At 42.6% G+C, this 25,804-nt stretch overlaps 1 protein-coding gene across 2 annotated transcripts in view; it reads right to left on the bottom strand.

Annotated features, from left to right (window-relative positions):
• PTCHD1 (patched domain containing 1) overlaps positions 1–23,754 on the bottom strand; it is a 72,171-nt gene extending 48,417 nt beyond the window's left edge. The window contains exons 1-2 of one of the 2 annotated variants that reach the window (XM_056861842.1): positions 23,429–23,754; positions 293–318 (exon numbers count right to left, since the gene is read on the bottom strand). In XM_056861842.1, coding sequence (XP_056717820.1) covers positions 293–318; positions 23,429–23,754 — 352 coding nt within the window. Of the gene's footprint in view, positions 1–292; positions 319–23,403 lie in introns of both variants that reach the window. The other variant, XM_056861841.1, reaches the window with a different exon arrangement.
• Positions 23,755–25,804: the final 2,050 nt, after the last annotated feature.

The raw sequence follows: 25,804 nt of genomic DNA, 5'->3' as shown, positions 1-25,804 counted from the left end.
GAGTTTTAGCCGAGGTTGCCAGAGTGTCCACATCGCTTCAGGGTAAACCTGGAAGTGACATGTGTGCACGCATGCCCGCATTGCCTGCCGGCCCTCAGCTGGTCAGCGGGCAGCCCAGTGGATTGGCGGGATCTTACCCGCCACCACCGGGCACTTGGCAACCCTAAACCCAGATAAGGGCTGTGGCCTTCATGCCTTGTTGCTAATCTTCCAGAGATAGTAGGGTTGCCAACCTCCAGGTTTGCAACAGAGATCAGTTACCCTGGAGAAAATGGCCGCTTTGGCAATTGGACTCTATGGTACTGAAGTCCCTCCCCTCTCCAAATTCCATTCTCCTCAGGCTACATCCCCAAAATCTCCAGGTATTTCCCAACCTGGAGAAGGCAACCCTAAGAGGCAGGCAACTGGCTGGCCAGTTTTGGCTAAAAAATGCAGAACCAAGTAGACTTAAGCACAATCCCTCAGTGTTCCTCTTATGTTCGTAATTGTTTCTGAAGGCAAATTAAACATGGCCAGGGAAAGAATGGATTGTTTGGGGCAGTTTCTTTGTTCTGTTTTCTACTGGCATAGTCTACCATTCTCTCTCTCTGACCACTGATCTATGTCGGCAAATGGAGCAGCATGAACACTTGCGGCAGGTTGAGTGGGGCACTAATCAACCTGCTCCCCGCCCCCAGCCATCTTTCTCTCTTCTCCCCAGGGCTTCTAAGTAGTGCCAAGGCGCACAGGCATAAATCCTTCTCAAGACATTCCTGGATTTAAAGTAGCAGGGCTTAAACTGGACAGATCTTCATTTTCAAAATTGTTCAGGTGAAAAATGAACAGGTGGCCACCCTAGGTGCATCAGTGGTTACTGCTTCTTTCTCTTTGTAAATGTTTGCAGCTCTATGAAGTTGCCTATTATGGCAGAATGGTAGAACTCCCATTGTTAATGGCTGCCAACACCCGCTGACTCATAATGATGAGAAAAGGCCTGGCAGATTTTAGACCTGAAGGGTTATCTCTGCACCCCACCCCCACCCCAAGTCTTCCCATTGTGAACAGCTGCAAAAAAATCAATTCCCCTTCATTATTTCAGTCTCAATAATTCATTTTTAAAGGAATTAATTTCGATGGCTGTTTCTTTGTCTGTTACAAAACATGAAAGGTGCTATAAATGTGAGTTACTATATTACATACTAATTCATTAAGGTAAAGGTCCCCTGTGCAAGCACCAGGTCATTCCTGACCCATGAGGTGACGTCATATCCCGACGTTTCCTAGGCAGACTTTGTTTACGGGGTGGTTTGCCAGTGCCTTCCCCAGTCATCTTCCCTTTACCCCCAGCAAGCTGGGTACTCATTTCACCGACCTTGGAAGGATGGAAGGCTGAGTCAACCTTGAGCCAGCTACCTGAACCCGACTTCCGTTGGGATCAAACTCAGGTCATGAGCAGAGCTTTTGACTGCAGTAGTGCAGCTTACCACTCTGCACAACGGGGCTCATTCATTTAGACACAGCATATTAAAAGAATTCCCTGGGAAACTTTTTAGTTTAATGACAGTGAAAGATGCTTAATTGGGGCAGCATTAGTGCACACTTAATCGACAGAGAATTGTTAAATGGGAATGCTGGATTTGAAAATGGTGCAGCGAAGCAGCCTGGCCTGTTTTATGTTTTTCCCCATATAATTTTGATCAACAAACAGTGATTTTTTAAAAAAAAGCTCAGAAGAGAAGATAAAAGTATAATCTGCACAAGGAACTCTTAGACACAAAAAGGGGGAGGAAGCGGCTGGCACTGCTTAGTCATTGCTCATAATTTAGGATCTTTCTCAATATAAATAACTTTAGACACAAGAACACTGCAATCTCACTAAAACACTGCAGCAGTGTGGATTGAACAACATTGCAAGTTGCCAGAATGACACACACTTTCCTTCCTGTCCTGAAACAGGCAGTAAACATGAACAAGGTTTTCTTTAAAATACCCGAGATATTTTTCAGACCTGTTACAAATCAAACCCTCTCTCCCTGTGTGAGACGATTGCTATTACTGCCATCCAAAGCCTCTTCTTCTTCTTTTTAGGAAGAGAAACTTCACATTGCCCAACAAGAAGCACAAGGGCCAAATCTATTCAAAAATTGGCGCACCAATCATCTATGCTCTTCTGGAGAGCAGTGATTAAAAGGAGACTTTTAGCCCTAGTGCCCTCTCCTAGATTTGGAAAAAGAGACAAGCTTACAAAAACAGGAGCTGCATTGCCCCCATTTCCCTTTCATCTTAGGCAGAATGTGGTCAAGGGCTTTAAGCTCAAATAGCCTATTGGTCCTGTCTAGCTGCCAACCACTATTTTAGTCATGTACTTGCTGGGTTAACTTGATGTTACTTTGGATTGCATTTTCAGTAAGCTTAATAAAATAGCCCTTTGAAGAACTATGTCTTGTCATGATAGATTGGCATAAATATGCATTACCATTTGGACTCACAGCACTCCAGCCACAACTATTGCCAAAGTTTGGCTTAAACTTTCTTCCAGTTTTGGTCATGGGAATCATCAGCTGACATTACAGAGGCTTAGATTAACCATTAAGCAAAATAATCAAACCTTCATTACAGTCATACTTTTGGATTAAATAGTAGACGGGACAGGGATATTAGAGCTTTTGGCTTATATTCAACCAGGCAGATAAGAAAACTCACATGCCCTTTTCTTAAGAAGGGGCAGCAATTTTCTCTGATTCTCAGCCTACTGAGCCCCCCCCCCCGCGCCCCATTATGTTCCTAGCGATCAGTGGATCATCAGGAACAACATAGTGGGAAGCTGCAGTAGGAGGAGCTAATAGTAAAAATTACTGCTCCTTCTTAAGTGCCCTTTAGTTTTCTTCTGTGGATTCAGACCTGTGGCTCCATTCTGTGAAGGAAAAACCTACACCCACCCACTAGAACCAACCTTTCTTAGAAAACCTCCATACACACTGATTTTGAATGTTCTGTATACACCTAATTTTGTTTTGTTTTTAAAGACAAGTGACACAGGTGACTCCCAAAAAGACATGGGGCTAAAGCTAGTGAGAGTCCTCTCAGCTAAAATGTTACGGGATGCTTTCCTCCTAGAACTACCCCTATGTATCTGTTTAAATTGGAGTGGCCGCTGTGATACAGAATTCTGTGAGCTTCTCCAGATGGAAAGTGAGGCCATTCAGCTCTTTCCACTGGGCTCCTTATAAAAAGTTGCTGCTCTCAGGGCTTAGTATGGGGGAGATCAGTGGTCAATTCATCAGTAAGAATACGTAGTAATAACAGCCTGAGAAGTAGAAGGTTGTTGATACTGCAAAGGATTTCAAGTAGACGGGAATGAGGAGAGCTGTGTGTTGTTGCAGTGGCAGGGGGATTTTGCATTAGTGTGTCTGCTTCAGGCTGTGAAAGCTAACAGAAAGAAAGCATGACTAGTGACTCCAAAATACGTGAGCTCCCAAAATAGGTCCCCAGTGTGTTTTAATACAGCCTGGGTTACAGACACCATCTAAAACCCACCTCAGGCCAGACAATTTTTATCAAGCATTCAATTTACCAAGTTTCCATCCAATTCTTTCTCATTTATCTTTCAACAACTAGATGGTGACACTAACGGCTATCTGTAACTGGAAGTGCACTCGGGGATAATTAACTGACGCAGATTAATATGGATTTGGGAGGGAAACATGCAATATTTCTACAGCCTTTATCACGCAGCCTTGCCAATGAATATTTTAATAGCTCTTTTTGAAAAAACAAGTTTAGAGCACAGAAGTTGCTGTAGTTTATAGGATTGGAATAGCACTTGCTATCCAACTTGGCTCCAGGGAATGGAGCTAGTGGGGGTGGAGAATTGCCTGCTCCTGTTTTCTTGCTTTGTTATCTTCAGTTTCAGCAGTTGTCACAGCTAACCATCCTTTCCTTCATATTCTCCGAAAGAGGAGGCTGAAGCCAGTTGGCAGCATTGTCTTCAGCTGGAGCAAGGTGGAAAGACTCATAACCCTGACTTGCAAATTAACTTCTTAGAACTGCCAGGGTTTTCACTATAGTGGGAGGCCTCCCAGCAATCCTGTTTGTTGACCACTAGCACCTGAAGCACCAGCAGGAGGAAATGAGGGGGCTGAATGAGGGCACACACCAGCATTGCGCTGGCATCCTGACATAATTCCCAGTGAAAACCACAGAATTTTTGCAAAACCTAGAGTGTCCCATGATGTTACTTGCGGTTTTCACTGTCAGTGCGCTGGTGTGATTCTGGCACTCCAGTCCCCATCCCTGGCAACCTAAAGTGGCGTGGCAACCTTAGAGCTTTCCCAGAGAAAATTGCTAGCTTGCCTGCCTGACCCCCATATATATTAATTAAAATTAGGGTTACCAGGTCTCTCTTTGCCCGAATATAATGTACAAAGTGGAACCATCTGGGAAATTGGGATTGTGCCATAGAGTATATTAAAGTCTATGTTGCTCCTTTTAAGTACACAAATTACATTCCCTGTCATGAAAGGTTAGGAACATTCCTTTGCATAGTTATATACTCCTTGAAGCCCTAGTAACCTTCTTCTTGCCCTCATGGTGCTATAATCAAACCTATGGCTGAAAAGTAAAAGACTAAAACTAAGAGACCTGCCCAACAAAAACAAAGAGAAAATTCTATGGTTAAATCTGAAGGTTTCCAAGCAAACTCTGAGGTCATTTTTTCATGGAGGTTTGGCACGGTTTCGCCTTCGTTTTGCCCTGCTGCAAATTTTTGATTTTTCATGAACGCTTCAAGTTTTAGCAGAAAAACCGCGTCAACTCCGCGTCTTCTCAAACCTGTGTTGGTTCGTTCTTTGTGGTTGCTAAGCATTTTTTTTTCGCTCCATGAAAAACGTTCCTGGGTTCGGACCAATTGTCCCCGCCCATGTTGGCTAATTTCTCCTGCCCTGTGAACGGCGATTGGCTGGGAGAGTTTCAAGCCCGGGGGACAGCCTCCCTCCAAGGCAGGACAGATCTCCCTCCTGCAAATCCAAGCCAAAACTCCCGTCACCCTTCTGAAGAAGGGCAGCCAGTCTGCTCTGGATCTCTCTCCTGCCGGTGCAATCCTGTGTGTGTGTGTGTTGGGGGGGCATCCTGAGAGCAGCAAATCAAAGCCAAAACTCCCGTCACCCTTCTGAAGAGGGGCAGCCAGTCTGCTCTGGGTCTCCCTTCTCTATCTGGATGGAAGTTCCTGGCAATGGATGGCCGGAGCTCTATTGGGGGGGGGGCACAATGATGACCTTCTGTCAGAGTCTGGGAAACGGGGGGCGTGGCCAAGTACGGGGGGGGGGAACGGGGAGCATGGTAAATAGAAAAGTTATATAAGGAAACCGGAGGGACTGGTGTTTTTTTTGGCTGGGGCTGTGTCCACAGAGGTGAACTGCTCTGGGTAATCTACTGGGCGGAGTTGGGGGCGGGCATAAACCATGAGCTTTTCAGAAGGGGACAGACCAAACCGTTGTAGAATACTGCTTGCTTTGTTCCCATGAAAAACCAAAACTACTTCTGCATTGATGGTGATATAAAAACCTGAATTTAAATCGCGCCCTTGAAAAATAAATTTAAATCGCTTTTTTTTTTGCTCTGCGGCAAGAGAGCATCAAAATCTTCCATGAAAAGTGGGCCTGAATCGCAGAAAGAGTTAAACTAATCTAACTTTCCTCTGAACAACAGAAAGACCCTCAGTGATTTCCATGACACTTAGATGTCCTCGAAAGAGAAAATCCTCCCCTTTAACCTAGATCTTGGGTTGTACCTGTTGTCAGACATCCAACATTCATTAAAAATAATTATGCTGTATGCACGTATCTGTGGTCAGGAAAACGCACTCTGCACATTCTTAAAGATGTTCTCTTCTCTCATGCAAACAAAAATGTACTCTACTAATATGATATGGGTATCAAATAGACCATGATAAAGTAAATAAATTTTTTTTTAAGCTTTGGGGTTTTCATTTAACATGACAACTGCTGCAAAGAAAATAAACTCTCTACACTTCAATTAATTATTTCCCTTTGGCAGTACAGGAAAAGAACTGGAGCAAAAACACCAAGGACAAATTTAATTTTGGGGGGAAAAACCCAATTTTGTTAATTTCAATTTATATACTCATTTCACTACACTATTCAACACAACTGTGGGTAAAAATGACTCCATAACCTCACCAAAATGAATTGGAATGCAGTGAGGCATTGTTTATCGCAGGGAAATAGACCTTATTAAGTAAGACATGGAGTTGCATGAAGTTATAGAAGACTGACATATATGTTTTATCAATGTTTTCCACATCTTCAGTCAACTTGACCCAAGTTTTCAATATAGGATTTTAATCACTGCTTCACATATCCAAGAAATGAGCCTTGGAACTGAAAATATATGCTGTTGCTAAATTTGAATCCTGGGACTAGGGGCTCTAGGATTAGGACCAATCTCTTACTAAAGCTAGGTTTGTAGAAAACTATCTCAGGCTAATTTGAGTAGCAGAGAAGGATGATAAAATATTGCCTATGCTTTACACAACATTTGCAGCTTGCCTGTTCCTAGTTCACTTAAAAATGTGTATGTATGTGTGTGTGTTTCCTCTGTACTGTTTTCAGATCTCGATATGTGTTACTTTGTAGAGAAATGTGGTACATTGTTCCTCTGAATTATGCTGTGTCACCAGACATGTGGCAATAAATAGCTCTCCCCATAAAATTAGCGTAATGGATGTATTTTGTTTTAGCAGACTGAGTAATCTGACAAAAAAAAGAGAGAGAGAGAAACATTGACGATATGACAGGCTGACACTTGTGATACTGTCACACAGCAATAAATTTTATCCTCTGTTGTTTATAGATTGACTTTGAGGCCAAGGACAAAGAGCATCCTGTGAGAACTAGAAAGGATGCTTTATGCAGGTAGGGTTAAAATCACTTACGACGGGTGGCCTTTTTTCTTTACAAAGTCTGAGCCATCTGCAGACATGCCATTATAGGAGCGTAGTTATTAGAGAACCTCAAGTTCTCTCATTAGAAAGAAATATTTTCTCCTTAGAGCTTTGAGAGGGGAAATGTTGCAAATGTCAGTTCCAGTGGCATACATACCAAGGCAAAATTAGAAAAGCTAGTTCAAAAACAAATCTATTTTTGTGATTCTGCCCTAGAGTTCAAGATGATTGTTAGTCAAGTAACTAACAACTGGCTAGTTTTAAAAAAAAATAAAAAACAAGGTCCTTCGACTAACAGGTGGAATCCCAAAAGCAACAAAACCATAAATGATCCTAACAATGGTTTTACATTATTCATTTACTGAAAAGATTTATGGTTCACCTATCCGCCTTAACAATTTCTAACAGTGCATTCCTGAGCAGAATGCCTGTGACGGGCTTAGGAGGCAACGCAGCAATGCTGCCTCCCAAGGAGGTTTTGGCCCAGCCGAAACCTCTGCCCGGTTAAAGAAAACCCTCAACCATAACCATGACCTTGGTGATCAGAAACATTTTAACTTGGTGCCTAAAACTCCACACATGAAATGGGCTTGTGAATGACTGCAGAGTTATTCCACAGCACAGCCTAGGTGCCACTACAGAGTCACCAGTGGCCACCCAGCTTACTTCAGAAGATGATGTAGGGCTTCCAAGATCTAAGTTGCCAGTCAGATTCAAATAGATGAAAGCGATCCTTTAAGTCCCATATTACCATGTTGTTGAGGACTTTAAAGGAAAAAGCTAGCTCTTTGAATTGTGCCTAGAAGCAAAGTGGCAGACACTGCAGTTCTTTCAGCACTGGGGAACATGTATTCCCTATTGTGTGAGGCCATCATCCACCTTGTTGCAGCATTTACACCAACTGAAGCTTCTGAACCAACTTCGTCCCTTAGTGGACATACATATAAAATTAACCTCTGCAATTTGGACTGATTGTGAATATGGACTGACTCAATAAAGGAAGCCACGACCTCCAGTTTGCAAGACCTGAGCAAGGTTGGTAATGATAGGACATTTGGGGGATCATTAATTCATAGGGTTGCCATAAGTCAGAAGCTACTACACGGCACTTAACATACATAATTAAAAGCAGCTTTAAGGGATATCCGTGTGTATGAGTTGGGTGAGGATGCTGATGAAGGGGAATTAGTAGTTTACCTCACATAGTTTCTGAATTTTAATTCATTTCCCCAAGTTATTTACCACTTGGAAGAACATATAGCTATACCTGTAAGTTTTTCCTATTAGGGCAAGTAAGTGTTTCAAATTTAGATCATGAAAATGATCTTGCTTCCTCCAGCATCAAGATCCCAATCTAATTCATACCACACTCAATCCACAACTGCTTTTAATTAATTACAATTAAAGATGTCAGGAATCTGATTTTGGATCTCCCATGTTCCACACAGTGGCACCCAAAGAGCATGCTCAGGAGTGCTAGCTGTTTCTCCTGTCTTCCATTACTTTTTTCTGAAGAAATCCACCTCCTTCCATGGCCATTTCAGTTATGCTCTTATTCAACATAACTGACAATATTTTTGAAGTAAATTAAGTGTGAGAGAATGGTTGCAGCACAATTCTAAAAACATGCATACAACAGCCAAGGGCTGATGCTCAGAGCCATTGGAGTAGAAACTGTTCCTTTTTCTAGCAGTGTTCAACATTTAAAGCATGCCTCACTGCAACCATTTTATATTTTTGAAGAAAAAATATTTTAAAGAGAAAACTCTAGGCAATATAAAACTGAGTTTATAGAGGAACTATGAGTTCTCTCTTGCTGGAAAGTCTTTGAGGAGTGGCTGCTCACCCATTTGTTGGAGATACTCTAGCTTGGAGTTTCTGCAATGAGCAGGTAGTTGAAGCAGGGTCCTGCAAGGCCATGTCTGAAGCCATTATTCTATGTATGTTATGCCAAATATTGACATCATACTAACACACTAGAACCCTCCTTGACTCTTCCAATACTGACTCAATGTTTTGCTTGTATCCAGATTGGGAAGGCCCTATATCTTCCATCTGAGGACGTGTCAGAACTTGAGCCTGCAGCACGTCTTCAACTGGTAGCTGAAGAGACATTAGGCTGGAGGTACATTTGGCCCTTGTACCACCACCCAGTTCATGACAGAGGAGGAAATTCAAATACCAAAGAAGCCATTTTTCACTAATAGGCCCAAGCACTGCATGCTGGTCTAAGCATCTAGGAAACCTGCTCTTGTTTCCTGGATAAAAGAACTAGTAGGTCATGTTCACCTGTTCTCTGACTTGGTATTTGCCTTTTCCTGTACTCACCCATACAGGAAGTGGTCCAGATAGGAGCTGCTATGAACTAACACAGCAGAGAGGATAACTTCACTCTTGTTACATATTTGAGTTCCATTCCCAGGGCAAGATTTAACTTCAAGCTGTATTACAGCAGACCTGAAATTCAGATCACACTCGCATGCTGAAATTGCCACAATAATACCTCTTTTGCAATGCAGATTGCCACTGGTTGCAATTGCACACATCTCATTTTAATGAAAACTTTGGTCCATGTCATCATTTCTAATGGGAAATAAGATGTTTAGCATTAAACATCTCCTCTATCAGAGATAGCTCTCAGGTATTCATAGCAAATCTCATAAAATGTATATTGAATTTCACTTAACTCCTTAATGTTTGGCATTTTGTACATGAGTGATCTTTGAACGGAAAAATAATATGCATGCTTGGGTTTTAGAAAGAATTCTGCACAACTAATTCTTCATGAAATGTGCAAGCCTATTCAAAACAGGAAACCCCCTCTTAAACCCAGGTTAATTGGGCCTCCCACTATCAGCATCCTAGTCTTATGTAGACACAGCTTCAGTCTGTTCACCTGCATCTGCTCCAGCAGTGGTGCCAGGCACTCACTGAGAACTTTCACGCTTCACCTGGTTCTGTCAAAATGGAGAAACAGGGATAACTGCTGATGATGCCTCACCTCAAATTTCAAAACAACATCTTCAAAAGTCTCATGATTTCTAAGCCAAATATGGTTGCCAGCTAGGGCTGCCAACTCTGGGTTGGGAAATTTATAGAGATTTTGGGGCAGAGCCAGGGGGATGTGGCATTTGGGGAGGGGAGGGAGCTCAGCAGGGTTGTTATATCACAGAGTCTGCCATCCAAAGCTGCCGTTTTTATCCCCCAGGGGAATTGATCTCTGTAATCTGGAGATCAGTTGCATATGTGGGAGAACTCCAGGCCCTACCTACCATTTCCAATGCGTGACTCAAGATTTCAGGCGTTTAACGATAAATTTACTAAAGTAGTTCACTATAAAATCATCTAGTTTGAGACAGATCCCAATTACTGCTGGCTTTTATACTTCCAAAATGAGAAAAACAGTTTTCTGCTTCACTTTCCCAGCAGCCCTTAGTGGAAACTTGAAATCTGTTTTGCACCCAGAAGTATATAATGTATCAGACGGCTCTTTTTATCACGTATGGTGGACCTGTCAGAGATTACAGATGTATAGGAGAAGCATTCATCAGGAATGCCAAAAGATTTTCCAGCAAAATTTTCCCCTTGATGCTAACAACATGCTGTTAGGCATCATACCATCACAACTGCCTTCACAACTCAAGGATTTATTCAAATATGCTACTACTGCTGCGTGGGTGGTTTTAGCAAGGAAATGGAAGAAATCGCTCCTTCCAAACACAGAAGAATGGAAAGATAAACTAATGTAATATACTATTATGGCAAAAATGACCAATATGATAAACGCAAGCAGTGTTATGACCTTTGAGCAGCATCATGAGAAATGGGAATTATTTTATAAGTATGTTGAGGCTCATGATTAATAAACTAAGCAAGAGTCTAGATAATATTTAGTGGCAGCAATGTAGTTTTAACTTTATATTTAGACAACAATGTAGCGCGTGGGGATAATAAACAACCATTCACCGATTAGGCTACTTGTATAATTTGCCCAGACATTGAAATGCAAAGTAATGCTACTTGTTTGATCTGCATTGAAACTGTTAATTTTTAGCTTGTTAATGGTATGTTAGATATTTCTATTTTTTCCCTTTCCCTTTTTCCTTTTGTATCCCTTTATCATACAATAAAAATAAAACTTTTTTTAAAAGAACTACCGGTATATCATGTAATTAAGTATGCAAAAATATCCTGTATGCCATTTTAAGATAATCTGCACTAGGGTGCCAGCAGAAATAATTCTAGGGCAGAGGGAAGATCTATTAATTATAACTGCAGATCACCTGATGTTAGGGTTGCCAACCTCCAGGTACTGAGCAAAACAGAAAGGAATATAACAGCTGCACAGACCACAAACAAGCACAGTTCTTAATTGCTACACTTTACTGATAATATATCCCTACTACTACAGAAATTTACAAGGCATTCATAGAGCAAAGTATCCCCAAACATATATAAATCAGATGCAAGTGGAACGGGGAATATTGAAAAACAACTCAGCTTGGCTCAAAGTCCGATGGAATGCAGACACTGGCAGAGCTCAATCATACAGTTAGTAGATTCGTGAATTCGCAGACTCGCTCCACACTTCAGTGGAGATACTTTGCTCTATGAATGCCTTGTAAATTTATGTATTAGTAGGGATATATTATCAGTAAAGTGTAGCATTTAAGAATTGTGTTTCTTTGTGGTCTGCGCAGCTGTTATATTCCTTTCTATTTTGCTCATTATTGTAACAGCACACTATTTTGTGTATAACCTCCAGGTACTAACTAGTGATCTCCTGCTATTACAACTGATCTGCAGCCGACAGAGATCAGTTCACCTGGACAAAATGGCCGCTTTGGCAATTGGACTCTATGGCATTGAAGTCCCTCCCCTCCCCAAACCCCACCCTCCTCAGGATCCACCCCAAAAACCTCCTACTGGTAGCGAAGAGGGACCTGGCAACCCTACCTGATGTAGATTAGTAAATTGAGGATGGGGGGAGGGGGGCAAGCGCCCCCTTTCCCTCTGCAGACATCCATGGATCTGCAGATCTGAGGGATTTCCCATCATGCCAGAAACATCTCCCTCCCTTCCACCCTTTTTGTACTTAATCATCAGCCTAAAGAAGAAACTGGAAAACTTTCATACTATTTGTGATATGAACTGAGCATAACAAAAGGTATTACGTTAATGGTGAGATAGATTATTGAAGCACTTCTATCAAAATTTACCTTCTTTTAGTAGGATCTGAGGTGTGGCTATGAATCCCTACAAAATATAATTAAGTCCTAAATATTTATGCAGTAGGATTTACTACAACATCCAGAAAAGACTATTGCTTATTTACATACGTTATTTCACTTAAAGAGGATTATAAGCATAGCTAGCTGACTAGGACAGTATTTTGGACAGGAAAGAATAATTGCTGTTGCATCAAGCAAACAAGAGACACTTTTCTAGAGCTGCTATAATGCAGATACTCATATTGTCTGTCAGGGTCTGGGGACGGGATTTCCTGAACACCACAGAAAGGTAGACCTGAATCACATTCCTTGGTTGAGGATTTGACCAGTCAACAAGATGTTGAATTATCTTTAGTAGAACAGTGAGATAATATATTTTAATCATTATCAGGTTTTGTATTTATGCTAACTAAAAATGAATTAGTTAACTTGCTACCATAAATCCATACATTATTTTTGATACTTTATGCCCAGGGGCCGTGTGATCTTAACTATGTGCTTTTTGGGGGACAAAGCTCTATATTGCTTTGTTACAGTGTACATGTTCTATTTTTTGCAATTTGATACTATCCGTAGTTATTGGGATTTCTCAGCTTATGTAACATTTTCACTCATTTCTATTCATTTACGTTTTTTCTTAAGTGTTCTTAAAAATTCTGATTGTTTTAATATTATTTTATTCACATTCCTTTTATATGATGTTTCAGATCCCCAAAGAAATCTGCATGCAAAAGATGTAGGGACTTTAAAAAATGTCATTCAATACATCGTCATTGTCCCACTGCGCCACTGGCATTTGGCCTTGCCTTCTTTCATCACAGCTGTGGGCCAGTAGGAGAAGCTTTGATCTGCTGCTTCGGTTGGCCCTTGCTGCAGCAGGGCTAGGGGATGAGCAGCCCTCATTCCTGCCTTATGACACCATAATAGAATTAAAAAAGATGTCCCCTATATAATAGAATACTTTGATTCAAGGAATATTTGACAATATTTGGCATCAGTCAAACAGGCTGACAATTGTCAATATCTGATCTGTTCTCCGGCTCACGGGGAATAATTTAGACCTACGGGAATGGATTTACAAGGAAGAAGCTCTAATTGATAGCCATCTAATTGCCCAAACGAAATCAGGCCCATGGTATAAAATGATAAAAAAGATAATGTTAGGTCTTCTTATCTGGTAGATATAACAACTTATAGTCTTAGAGCAGCTCTCACATCACTGCAATTTCAAACTATGCCCACGGTTGTTTTTCGGGAAAAAACTGGGCTCAACTTATCAGTATATGCGGTAGCTCAGTGGAAGATCTACTCCATTACATCCTGGCCTGCCCTCTCTACATCGAGCCTCGGAATAAGTTCCTGGCAAATATTTTTTCCACTTATTGTCTGATGCCAATAAACTAATTTTCTTTCTTTCCGACATTGACCCTTCTGCAAAGAAAGCCATCGAATGAGAAAAGGAGCCAAATTGGTGTATTTTAAGCTTATGACTTTTAATGGTTTTACATACATTTTAAGTTGTTGCAATATTGTCTTTATTGTAAAGGCCTATGGCCCTGCACAATAAACATGACTGACCGACTGACATATATGATCTGTTTACTGAGTGGCATACCACCCCTACCAGTAGAGTTGTGAGCTCCAGGTGGGGAAATACCTGGAGATTTTGGGGGTGGAGCTTGAGGAGGGCAGGGTTTGGGGAGGGGCTTCAATGGGATATAATGCCATAGAGTCCACCTTCCAAAGTGGCCATTTTCTCAAGGTGAACTCTCTCTCTCGCCTGGAGATCAGTTGTAATAGCAGGAGATCTCCAGTCACCACCTGGAAGTTGGTAACCCTACCTACCAGAGAGCTCAGCAGAGAACTGGAGACTTTGTGTGAGCGTGTCCTTGTAAGCTACAGCTAGAGGACAAAGGTGGAGAAAAAGTGAGATAGTCTTAACCAGACAAAAGAAGCTGCAAGTCCAGGCAGGATGGCTGAAGAGGAGCCATTAGGCCCAGGAACTGCAACATCTAGTAAATAAGAGTACTTTTAAACGTTTCAAAGAGCACACCAGAACACCCAAGGCCAATTCTCTATTTACATGTTTGCAAATAATAATGTATATGTGAAGTCTGACTTACATTGCAATCTTTAGGCATTTTTCTCCACTGAGTAGACTTGAGTAGGATCCTGAGTAAAGCACACTTAGGATTGCTCTATCAAAGATGTTCAAAAGCAGTTGAAAAGACTCAGTGAAGGAATATGTAATTCAAAGAACAAAGAAGCCTGAAGTCTCACCTGAAGAATGTAGGTCTCTCCCCCCACCCCCGGCAAGTCACAGCTGACTTATGGTGACACCATAGGGTTTTCAAGGCAAGAGATGCTCAGGGGTGATTTGCCATTGCCTGCCACCATGTCACGACCCTGGTATTCCTCGGAGGTCTCCTATCCAAATATTTGTCAGAGCTGACCCTACTTGGTTTCTGAGATCAGGCGAGATCAGGCTAGCCTACCTTTAGTCATGGTTAAATCACCTCCCTGTAACTAGATTCAAGAGAGGTAGTCATGTTGGTCTACAATAACAAAGTAAAAGAGAAGTCCAGGGGCACCTTAAAGTTTAACAACATTTATGCTACTCAAGAAATGAGCTCTGACTCACAAAAGTTCATGCTGGAACAAATGTTAGTTTTTAAGGTGCCCCTGAATTTCTGTTTCATTCCTTTCGAGCTTTGCCAGCTCCAAGGTGGGAAATTCCTGAAGATTTTGGGGGTGGAGCCTGGGGAGGGGACGGTTTGAGAAGGGAAGGGAGCTCTGCAGGATATAATGCCACAAAGCCCATCCTCCAAAGCAGCCACTTTCTCCAGGGCAACTGATGTTTGTCATCTGGAGATCAGTTGTAATGTTGGGAGATCTCCAGGCTCCACTTGGAGATTGGCAATCCTAATTCAAACTTTTTAAAAAAGGAACAGGAAATAGATTATTGTGTATATCCCCTCTTTCATCAAAGACACTTCAATTAATTTCTTTTTGGGAAAGCAACCATTTCTGGTCTTACTACTCCCCAATTCCACAGATATCTCAAGCTCATTCCCTCCCACTCTTTCATATTCTTTGATCCAGTAAGTAGCCCTTTGGATACCAGTCTGGAAACACAAACATTTTTTATCTTCATTTATGTTCTGTTGCCTCCTTGCTCTAACTGTAAGGAAGTTTGACACAAGTTCCCCCCCCCCCCACTTTTTGATATTTACAATAGAATATAAAGATATAATAATGTGTTTGGGGTGGAATTATGTGCTTTGGGGATGCTTATAGATTCTTTACTTCAAAAACTATTTTCTCTCTCGCTAACAGAAGATCCGGTCAGATATCTTGGAATATATGTTACTGGGAAAAATCATACATTAATAAAAGACAATTACCTTAAATTGTGGTTGACAATACAGCAAGATTTAATAAAATGGATTAAGCTTAATTTATCATGGATGGGAAGGATTGCAGCTGTAAAGATGAACTTATTACCAAAGCTGTTATTCCTTTTTCAAATGCTTCCAATTCAAATTGAAGATAAGACATTGAAAGAATGGCAGAGACAGATCAACAAATTTGTTTGGGAGGGGATTAAACCAAGAATTAATTTCAGAACTATACAAGATGAGAAGAAAAGAGGTGGACTTGCTTTACCAAATACTAAGCTTTATTATCAAGCGGCTGGATTGGCATGGATAGAAGAGTGGATAAAGAAACCAGATCAAACAACTCTGAATATTGAGAAGGGTATGTGGACTAAAGGATTTCATTACTATTTATGGAAAGCTAAGAGCAAAGAAATTTTTGGAGAAAAACATGTTATTAAAGATGGACTAATGAAGATATGGCTTAGAAACAGAAAACAGAGTCTGACAACTCCACGAATAATGTCTCCCACAGATGCATATTTGTCTAAGGGCGCGAAGAAGAAAGTAGATATGGTTATACACCAAGACATGTTGAATGAACAAGGAGATATAATAACATGGAATGAGATTAAGACGAACAGAAATATTGATTGGTTGACTTATAACCAAATGATTATGAAAGCACGACAGGACTGATTATTACAAGGCGGGATAAGGAAAAACACAGAATTTGAAGAATTAATTAGTAAAGAATCAGATCGTATCCTGGGGGAAATTTACAAACTTTTACTTAAAAATGAAACGGAACAAGAACAAGTTAAGACATGCATGGTAAAATGGATGGAAAATTTTAAAAAAGAGATAACTTTTCAACAACGGGAAAGACTTCGGACTAAATCTATTAAATTTACGGCCAGTAACAATCTATGTGAAAATTGGTACAAACAATTTTTTAGGTGGTATATCACACCGATGGACATTAAAAAAATGGATGAGTCATATGATAGTTGGTGCTGGAAATGCAAAGACAAAAGATGGAACATTTTCATATGTGGTGGACATGTAAGAAAGTTAAGAAATTTTGGATACAAATACATCAAGAAATGCAGAAAGTTTTAAAAATTAGATTCCCACTGAATCCAGAGATCATGCTATTAGGAACTGAACCCAATAATTTGGACAGAAACTTGGGAGAACTATTTGGCTATATGACAATGGCGGCCAGATTGGTACTGGCAACATTTTGGAAACAGGATGATATTCCAGATGTGGAAAAGTGGCAACAGAAAATGGATGAATTTGTGGTGATGGCCAGACTGACTAGTTTGATGAAAGAGAAAACAACTGATGAATTTCAACGAAAATGGGAAGGTTACTTTGATTATGTGCAACAAAAGGGATAGACTGTTAGAAGCAAAATTAGATTATATAAAATTTAATAACTAGAGTTGAAGGAATTTATTATTCATTATAGATCTTGAGATGTAAGATGAAATAGACTCCCCGAAGGAGTATAAAGTGTGTGAATGTATGTGTGATTACATGTTTGTTTGTTTATATACAAAAATTTTAATTAAAAAACCACTATTTTCTCTTATGCAACATTCTGCTGCTCCAGAAAAAGAGGGTCCCTTCTTCCCCCCAAATAGCAAGTCTCGAGTTCAAGGAATGCAAATTGGTGCAAACCCTATTTATATCACTAAATACCCCTAAATAAGCGGCTCTAAAGACTATTGTTCTTAGTACTTATGGATTTTGTTTCTAGTATTCCTGTTTCCATTTAGAAAAGGAAACTGCAGTACAATTAAGTAGGAAGTATTCTTCAGACAGTATTATCTTCAGATCAGAGTAAAACAATATAAAAAAGAAACTGAACTAAAATAACTCATTGTGGGTTAGTGGGCATACAAGATTTTACATTTTTTGCCATTGTGCTCAGACTGTGGAAGTTTCTCTGTCCCAAGAAGCTCAACGAGACTCCTCGCTCTTTGCTTTTTGACAGCCAGTTGAAGATCTTTTTTTATTTTGTAAGACCTTTGGAGACATGGGGGTATTTTTGAATTTTCTGATATTACTGCTGTTCTTTCTTGAATGCAAACCAGAACAGAACCTTTAAAAAAGATTACTGTTTCAGAGTTATGTTCTGTTGAGACTTTATACAAAATGATTCTTTGTCCAGTTTATGTTTTCAAACAATAATGCACATGACAGCTTGGAGCTACTTGGCTGCTTTCATTTTCTGTGTCCCAGCACTGTTGACTCTAGTTGCAGATGCCTTTGAAGGTGGAAGAACATCCTTAGTGGTAGGGTGTCTGTTCGGACAGCATGTTAAACCACAGCTACCACAAGCCATGGTTTACAAATCCATTTCCAGTTATGGTTTTCTAATTCCCATTGGCCAGTCAATTATAAACCACAGTATGTTGATCTGAATGCAATGCTGAACCATCGTTTAAGTTCCTTAGCCATTATTTGGTCTAATATCTGAACTGACAAGGCATTGTGAGAGCACTTGCTCTGCCCCTCTGGAAGCCACTGCACCTAACAAGGAGTACTGAGAAAATGAAAAATGAAAGCAAATGGATCGGATTTGGCATGATGTCTAAAGGAACATAAGGGACAGAATAAATACACTGATACTGAACTTACACACACTGGCTCCAACCAAAATGAATATGAGCATACACAAGCAGTATTTGGAAGGATTTCATCCTGTTTGTTCAGTCTCCGCTATTCCATCCTCTTCAAGGACAGGAAGTTAGAAGACAAGAAGGAGATGTGTTACTTTAAGGCAGCAAGCTTGGGCAGACAGCAAGGTGAGGCAAATCGCAGTGCTTGACCATGCTCTGTAGCAACTGCTCTGGATCCTTTTCATTCTAATCTTTGACCTAAACTTGAAATCAAAAAGAGTTGTGGCACCTGGGCACAGTAGCCAGAGTGAGCCAGAGGGCACAATCAAGTGAAAAACAGATTTTAAAAAGCTGTTTATTCACCTCAGGTCTATAATTTTTTTAAAAAACCACTGAGGGAGAAGGAAAAAATAATGGCCCATGTCTTCCTACAACTGACCCCAAAGTAAAAACAACAACAACCAACTAGGCAAGTTTTCTTTCTGATCAACTGGCAACTCAACTTGACACATAAAGGTCAGCACATACATTTTCCTTATAGCCTCACCGTATTTGTAGTAGTTAGGCTTGTTGGATCTCAAGCAGTGCAGGTTGCAGGGGCCTCTGACATAGACAGCTTCAACCTTCCAGAGAGGGGAAATGTGGCTACATAGAGGTGGATGGCATGCAAGTGAAAGAGGATGGATTTTTTTAAAGTATGCAATAATATACTTTTAAAATCATGTAATAATCCAGGATCAGCATATTGTTTCCATGTGTTCTCTTGCCCACTATGCTCCAAAGTCATGTGCAGGCTTTTCTGTCTAGCTTGCTTGATATCTGCAGGTTAATAGTAGGATAGATCATCACAAAGATATTACTTGTTTGAATATGAATATTGGGGAATAACAGACTCTCTCATGCAATCTGAATCAAAACTGGCTGGTTTAGTTGTGGCTACTAAACCTGAAGTAGAACCAAGTCAGAACTACTTCAGTCCCAGTTCCACTGAAACAAAAAAAATGTTGCTTGCGAAATAAATTGGATGATTATATCCAAACATAGGCAAAATCTAATTTTCCATCCCACTGCTGGAATGTATGCACATATCAGTTCTTTCATTATTTTAATCAGTCGTTTACTATTTAAAAATGTTAGTGGATTAATCTGTACTAGCTAATCCATAAACCAGTAGAATCAGATAGACATATTAACGGTGCTATCCTAAGCAGGTCTACTCAGAATCTGACTCAAGTATACACACAGTATGGCTTATTCTCAGGAAAGTGTTCTCAGAATTGCACTGCAAATATACTAAATCCTCTGCATAGGTATTTTAAGGATGTAAAGGAAGTATGACAGTTTCCCCTCACTGAATTGCTAGTAACTGATTTTTTTTGAAAAGCCATTTTTAGTATTTTCTTTTTCCTCACCAGTCCTAGTTATTTTAGTTAGTTACTTATGCTCTTTCTTATGGCTTCAAAGCTAAGAGAGATGGCACTAACATCCCGGTGAGCCATTGCCCTGTCTTTAGGTAGAAAACTGCTGCAAGTATGACTTGCCAATTTCATGTATGCGCCTCATGATAATTTTATTTTGCCGTCAAGTCACAGCTGACTTATGGTGACCCCGTAGGCTTTTCAAGGCACGAGACGTTCGGAGGTGGTTTACCACTGTCTGTCTCCATGTCATGATATTGGAGGGAGCCATTTAGCTTGTCAATTGTACATTGAAGCAGGATCGAAATGAAAACTATAGTCTTTCATTTTGCACAACTCACAGACAGTTTTAGCTTTCTTTTATATTCTCATCCTAGCCAAAAGGAAATAATCTTCTCATAGGTCTACAATCTTAGTTCCTTCTCCCTCCCCTATCAGGGATTTTATTAGGATAAGTCAAATATGGGATCCCAAATAAGTGCTCTCATCAGATTCCTTTAAATTTAGCAGATCACTTCAGTTATGCTCATAACATAAAAACAACACTGCAGCTTTACTAAGCGTTTTTTCCAAATCACAAAGCGTTAATAAGACCAATACCCCATCCCACCCCAATTGCCTCAGAGAGCAGTTTCAGTAGTCTCAAATCACTATTCAAAATTCCTCATAATACCATTATTTTCAAGATGTTTTGGAATAAAATATACATTTTTCTTTCTTTAGTTATTTTTGGCTTTACTGGCCACTTTATTGCATCAAAATAAGAGTCACACACTCTCTTTCCACTAGGGTACTACAGAACAGATTGCTAGTCAGATTGCTATTTTTAAATTAATGTATCATCAGCCTCCTCAAAACCCCTCCTCATTTCACTTTTAGGTCATCCCTCAAAAGTCCTGAAAAAGGTAGCGCTGCAGCACTTGCCAAACTTCGGCAAGAACTGGGCAGATGTAGGTTTGGGACTGGGTTTTTTATTTGACAATTTATACATCAAGAAAGGAGATCAACTGCAAGGCAATAGCTGTAGCAGCTTCCCAAATACTCACAAGTGGCAGGAAGACACACTGTGATGTCATTGCCCTAAAATTTAAAACCCAGTGAAGTCAACCAAGATATGAACAAGTAATTCATTAATAAAGAAAGTGCAGTAAAATCTCTTCACTTATGTACCTTGTGGCAATTACTGCAGAATTTTGATGAAGGAAACACAGAAAATGTATTTTAAAAAAGCAAAAAACATCCGTCTGCAAACTAGGTCTGTGATGTATAGTCATCTTCAATCTCGAGGGCTCATGTTAGCAAATTTTCTCCTCAAACTATACAGTATACATGAAGGAGCACTTGGCATTAGAAAATGAGCAGCAGATGTAAGATACACCCTGGGATGGTGGAGCTGCTGATGTAGTATTGCTGAGTTTGTTCATTCGCTGTGTTTCCCCCCCGCCCGCAAATCTCTACCAAGCATGATTCACTATTGCAAAAATGGCCTCGCACTCTCATGGCCTATCATCAGGAAACCACATCAAAACCAGAAAACCAACTACCAGAATTAATAACAATAAGAAGAGCCAATGGAAACACTTCTCTGTGGGAAAGACATTCTGTACACATGGTTCCCTACTAGGTTGGGTAGATGGCATAATCTCTACCTCTTATGGCAGATCAATATCTTCAGTGACTAGTTCACGTCAGTGGTACTATGGCCATCTTTTAGAGACGGACAGAGAAAAAAGTGTGGGAGTAGATGAAGAAATGACAAATCAGTTCCTCAGTACTTTGCCTAGCTGCCTATGGAATATGAAGTCCAAAATTAATTCTTTCTCTTTATCAACTAGAACCTCTACTAGAACTACAATGTGGAACATAGTAATAATCTAAAGACAGTTTCCATGCGTATCTTCACCAGTGCTTCTTCCTCCTCTTCCTCAGCTACTCAGTACAACATCACAACCTTTCTATTTGTTTAAACTCAACCTGTTCTGGCTTTCAAAGATATTCTCACACATCATTTACCTGAGCATGGCACTGGTCCCACAGAAAAGTAATTAAACCAGAGGTTGTTGTACAAAGAACAGATGACTATTATATGGCAACAGGCATTTGGTACGCCTAATGACTTCTAGACAACTGCAAGAGCCCATGGTGTCAAAATGGCAATGGTGCATCACATTTTCTCATTAAATGAACAATAATCATTCTGTGGCCAAATTAAATGTATATTCTTTCTGTATTAACTGCAATTATAACTCTCTGATAGTGAAATAAGCCATTGGTAGTTCTAAGACATGATATTGTATGTACAAATTTTCCTTGGGAAAGAAGATTCAGTCACATTTGTGAATCATTACTATTTCAGTAAGATTTCTAGACCTGGCATACCAGGAGAAAATCCATTTTAATCCTATGACTGCTTCTGAGGGAATGTAAAAACAGGGACTGACATTTTTAGAGATTTTTTATTATTATTTGCTAGTAATTTTTCCAGGGAGGACACAGACGGCATCTGCTTGTTGACATTTCTGGGTTAAACACACACACAAATTACTGTTAGATCAGTAAATATTAAACATTATTCTCATTCCATTGGGAATAAGTTTTTTTTTAATCAGTAATTAAAATTGCTTGTTCGAGGTATTTTGGTGGAATATGCAGGACTTTCTCTGAATCTATATTTTCTCATTGAAAATAAGAGAGAGACTCAAAAGGTCAAAACATTTAAGATTACTTCACAGCCTGTTTTAAAGGCTTGTCAACATTTTCTGTTTTCAAAAAGTAATTGTCTGGGATTTTCCAAAGACAGCGCTGTAAACATGCAGTGCAGGTGTTTAATGCTGAAATATGTGTGTGTCTGCATGCATTCGTAGACACACCTCTAAAAACATTTTTTCATGTGTCAGGCAGTTGTTTTACCCCTGTCTTTTCAACTTGATCCTCATTCCACTAATCTGCACCTCTTTTTCATGTTTTGCCCCAAACCTGTATTCACAATTATTGAAATACAGGCTAAACAACAAAAAAAAAGATTTGGAAATAATTCTTGACAAGTTATGACAGCCACTGTTGGTATATGTGGCACTTCCTCTATACAACTGCATCTTGGCCCAGGTAGGTACCACCCAATGCATTTTCAAGCATTATGTTACATAGAAAACATCTATACTGCAATTCCCATTCTAAAAATGCTTTGTCCTTTTATTTGAAAAAATGCAATATTATTATGGCAATTGACCTTCTGAAAAAGGCATGATTGGAAGGTGCTCCTTTTATGTAACCAAACAAAACATCCAAGTTTCTTGCCTGTTGCCTTGATAGAAAATAAGTCACGAACAACCCAGAAGTGTTACTTTTACAAATCCTCTTAGATCAGTCTTGAAGTTTAGACTCAAGTACAAACGGGGGGAGGGGGGACTAGTTGTCATTGACTCCACTTGTATCAAAAAGAGTGAGAGACAGGGGGAAAAACACATGTGAATACTGGGAGAAAGGTTTCCAAAGTGCCATCCCCCTTGCACAAACCCCCCCCCCCACTCTTTGTGCTAGTTTCCTCCCTTCCCAAACCACAGGGAATCTCTGTTCAGATCTGCAACCAGTAGCCAACCCAACTGTTGCAGAGATGTGACTCGGTAGCTAAATTCCCCAGCAGAGAGTAGCTAACAACGCACCAGTCTCTACATAGGAACGCGGTCGCTACATCTTTACACATTTAAAAGCACAGGTAATGAGATGTTAACGGAAAGGATCAGGGTGCAGAAAAAGCCTCGGGCTGACCCCGGTCTGCCACGGACCTCCTTGTTTCCCCCTTACCTTCAAGATCAGGTCGGTGTGGTGCTGGTCCAGCATGTTGGCCTTCAGGAAGGAGGTGATGATGACCCTGCCGTACCTGCCGGGGGTCTGCAGGTCGGAATAGAGACGGTGCTTGGAGCGGTTGAGGGGGAAGAGGCTGTCGACCAGGCTCCGCTCGATCTTGGCCAGGCTGTGCTTGGGGGCCAGCAGGTGCTCGACGCTCCCCTCCACGCGGTACCGGCTGAAGCTGGCCCCCAGCAGGATGGAGAGGAGCACGGGCGCCGAGGCGAAGAAGACCGGGTGGCGGGCGACGAAGTGGCCCAGGCGGCCGAGAGACGTCCTCAGCCCTCCGTGCAACACCTGCCGCAGCATCCTAGGGCGGGAGCGGCTCCGGCGGGCGAGGCGCGCGCGGGGGCACCGGAGCCCCTCCGCGCCGCACCATCCGGGAGCCCCCCACCCCCCCCCCCGCCGCGCCCCTCGCGGGCTAATGCTGCGCGCCCCCCGCCAGCCGGCCCAGGGCAGCTCCCCGCCGCCTCATTGTCTGGCTTTAAGCGGCGACAAAGGCCGGGGGGAGTGGGCGGGGGGCGGTGGGCGGGGGGGGGTGGCGGGGAGAGCAAACCGCGGTCGGGCTGGTGGCGTCACCTCTTTCTCTCTTTGTGTCTTGTTACGGGCGCTGCATTTTCCCGGCCAAGCCAAGTGGGTGGGATTTTTTTTGGGGGGGGGGATGAGGGAGGGAAAGGGGGGGGTCCAACACACTACTTGCTGACTAATCCCAGCCGCGCGCCCACCCCCCCCCCCAGCGTGGAGACGAGGTGGGGGCGCCGATGCCGCAGCCGCCGGGATGCTGGCTCCTGCTGGGGCTCGCTGCGGCGATGGCGAGGCGGCGGCCGGCGGCACACCTGCGGGGCTGGACGGACGGCTGCCCGCCCCCACGCCGGCAGGAAAGAGCCTCGCCTCTTCCTCAGCCCGAAAAGCCCCCGCGGGGGCCGGGCGCGCGGGGCGCGTCTCCCGCCCGGCTCCCCCGCGGCGGTGGCTGGGCTGGGCCGGACGGAGGAGGGCGGCCGCCGTCGGTGGGCTGGGGGCTCGGCCCCGGCTCTGGCGCCGCTTGGCCGGGCGGAAGGACCCCGGGGGGGGGCCAAGACGGTCCTGAGGCCGGAGGTCCCGGCGGGAGGGGGGGAGAGGGCGCCGCCCCTGCTTCCCGCCCAGCCGGGGGGCTTGGGGTGGGTTTCGTTTCAGGCAGAGGACCTGCTGCTTCCTCACGTCAGCTCCGTCTCGGGCGGGGGGGGGGGGAGGCGGGCGCAGAGCCGCTACCTGTCGCAGGGCAAAGTGGGCGCCCCCCCCCCCTTGGAAGGGGTCCCCGAGGGCGAGCGCTTTGGGCGCTTTGGGCGCGGCGGCCGGCGTGTCCCAGGGGCAATGCTGGGTCTTGCATGGGCGTCGCCCTATGGCCTCTCGGGGGTCAGCGCAGAGCGAGGAGTTGCTGCCTTGAATGCAAGGAGCCGGAAACGTCGAGGCGACCCCTCCCTCCCTCATCCCCCCCCCCTCGGTCGGTCGGTCGGTCTGTCTTGGTTCTTTTCCCGTCTCTCCGTCTGCTTCTCTCCCACTCCGCGCAATGCCTGTAACGCACTGGTTCCCAACCGGGGGTCCGTGCACCCCCAGGGGTCCGCGAGAACTAAATTAAGGTCCGCGAAACAAAGTTATCAACCCATAATAAATTAATATTTTCAATTAAAAGTTCTCTATTATAAAAATGTATATATTCAAATATTATTCTAAGTGTAATGTTTAACTAACAGTTACGATTCAAGTTTATTTTCAAATCCCCGGAATTTTTATTTTGAGCCTTGGGGTCCCTGCACCGAACAAAAAAGTCCTAGTGGTCCCTGGTCAAAAAAAGGTTGGGAACCACTGCTGTAATGTATGTGCATCAGTAAGACCATAGCGAAGGAAGCCCAGGAGCTTGAGTCCTGGGCGAAGGCTCCTAAGCCCTGCTCGCATGATTGGCCACAGCCAACTCATCCCATTGGCCCTAAGCCAGGTCATGCCATTGGTGACCTGGGGGTTGTTTCCCCCCTATCACGGATCAGGGGGGAGCGGCCACCGGGGGGGGGGCAGGGGTGCATAGAAGCGGGGCCAGGTTGTACGGTTCCTCGGTTCCTTACTGTTCATTGCTGAAATCAATAAAGCTGCGTTGTTGTTGGAACTCCGTCTCGACCTCGTGTGTCCTCCCCACGCGGACTTAACAATGCCGCTTCAGCGGTCTTGCCGGCGCGGGGGCAGAAACCGGCCAGTCGCCAGCCTCAGTGGGCATGTGCGAGCGGCGTGCCCAGGCCTGGTCAAGAACTTGAAGCCATGCGGAGGTTGGTGCCCGTAACCCAGGGGTGGGGAACCTTTTTTCCTCCAAGGGCCATTTGGGTGTTTATAA

The sequence above is a fragment of the Euleptes europaea genome, chromosome 16 (assembly GCF_029931775.1).
Source record: "Euleptes europaea isolate rEulEur1 chromosome 16, rEulEur1.hap1, whole genome shotgun sequence".
In the NCBI taxonomy this organism is placed as follows: domain Eukaryota; kingdom Metazoa; phylum Chordata; class Lepidosauria; order Squamata; family Sphaerodactylidae; genus Euleptes; species Euleptes europaea.
Note: the sequence above shows the minus strand (reverse complement) of the source record. Positions and strands in the feature narration are given on the sequence as shown.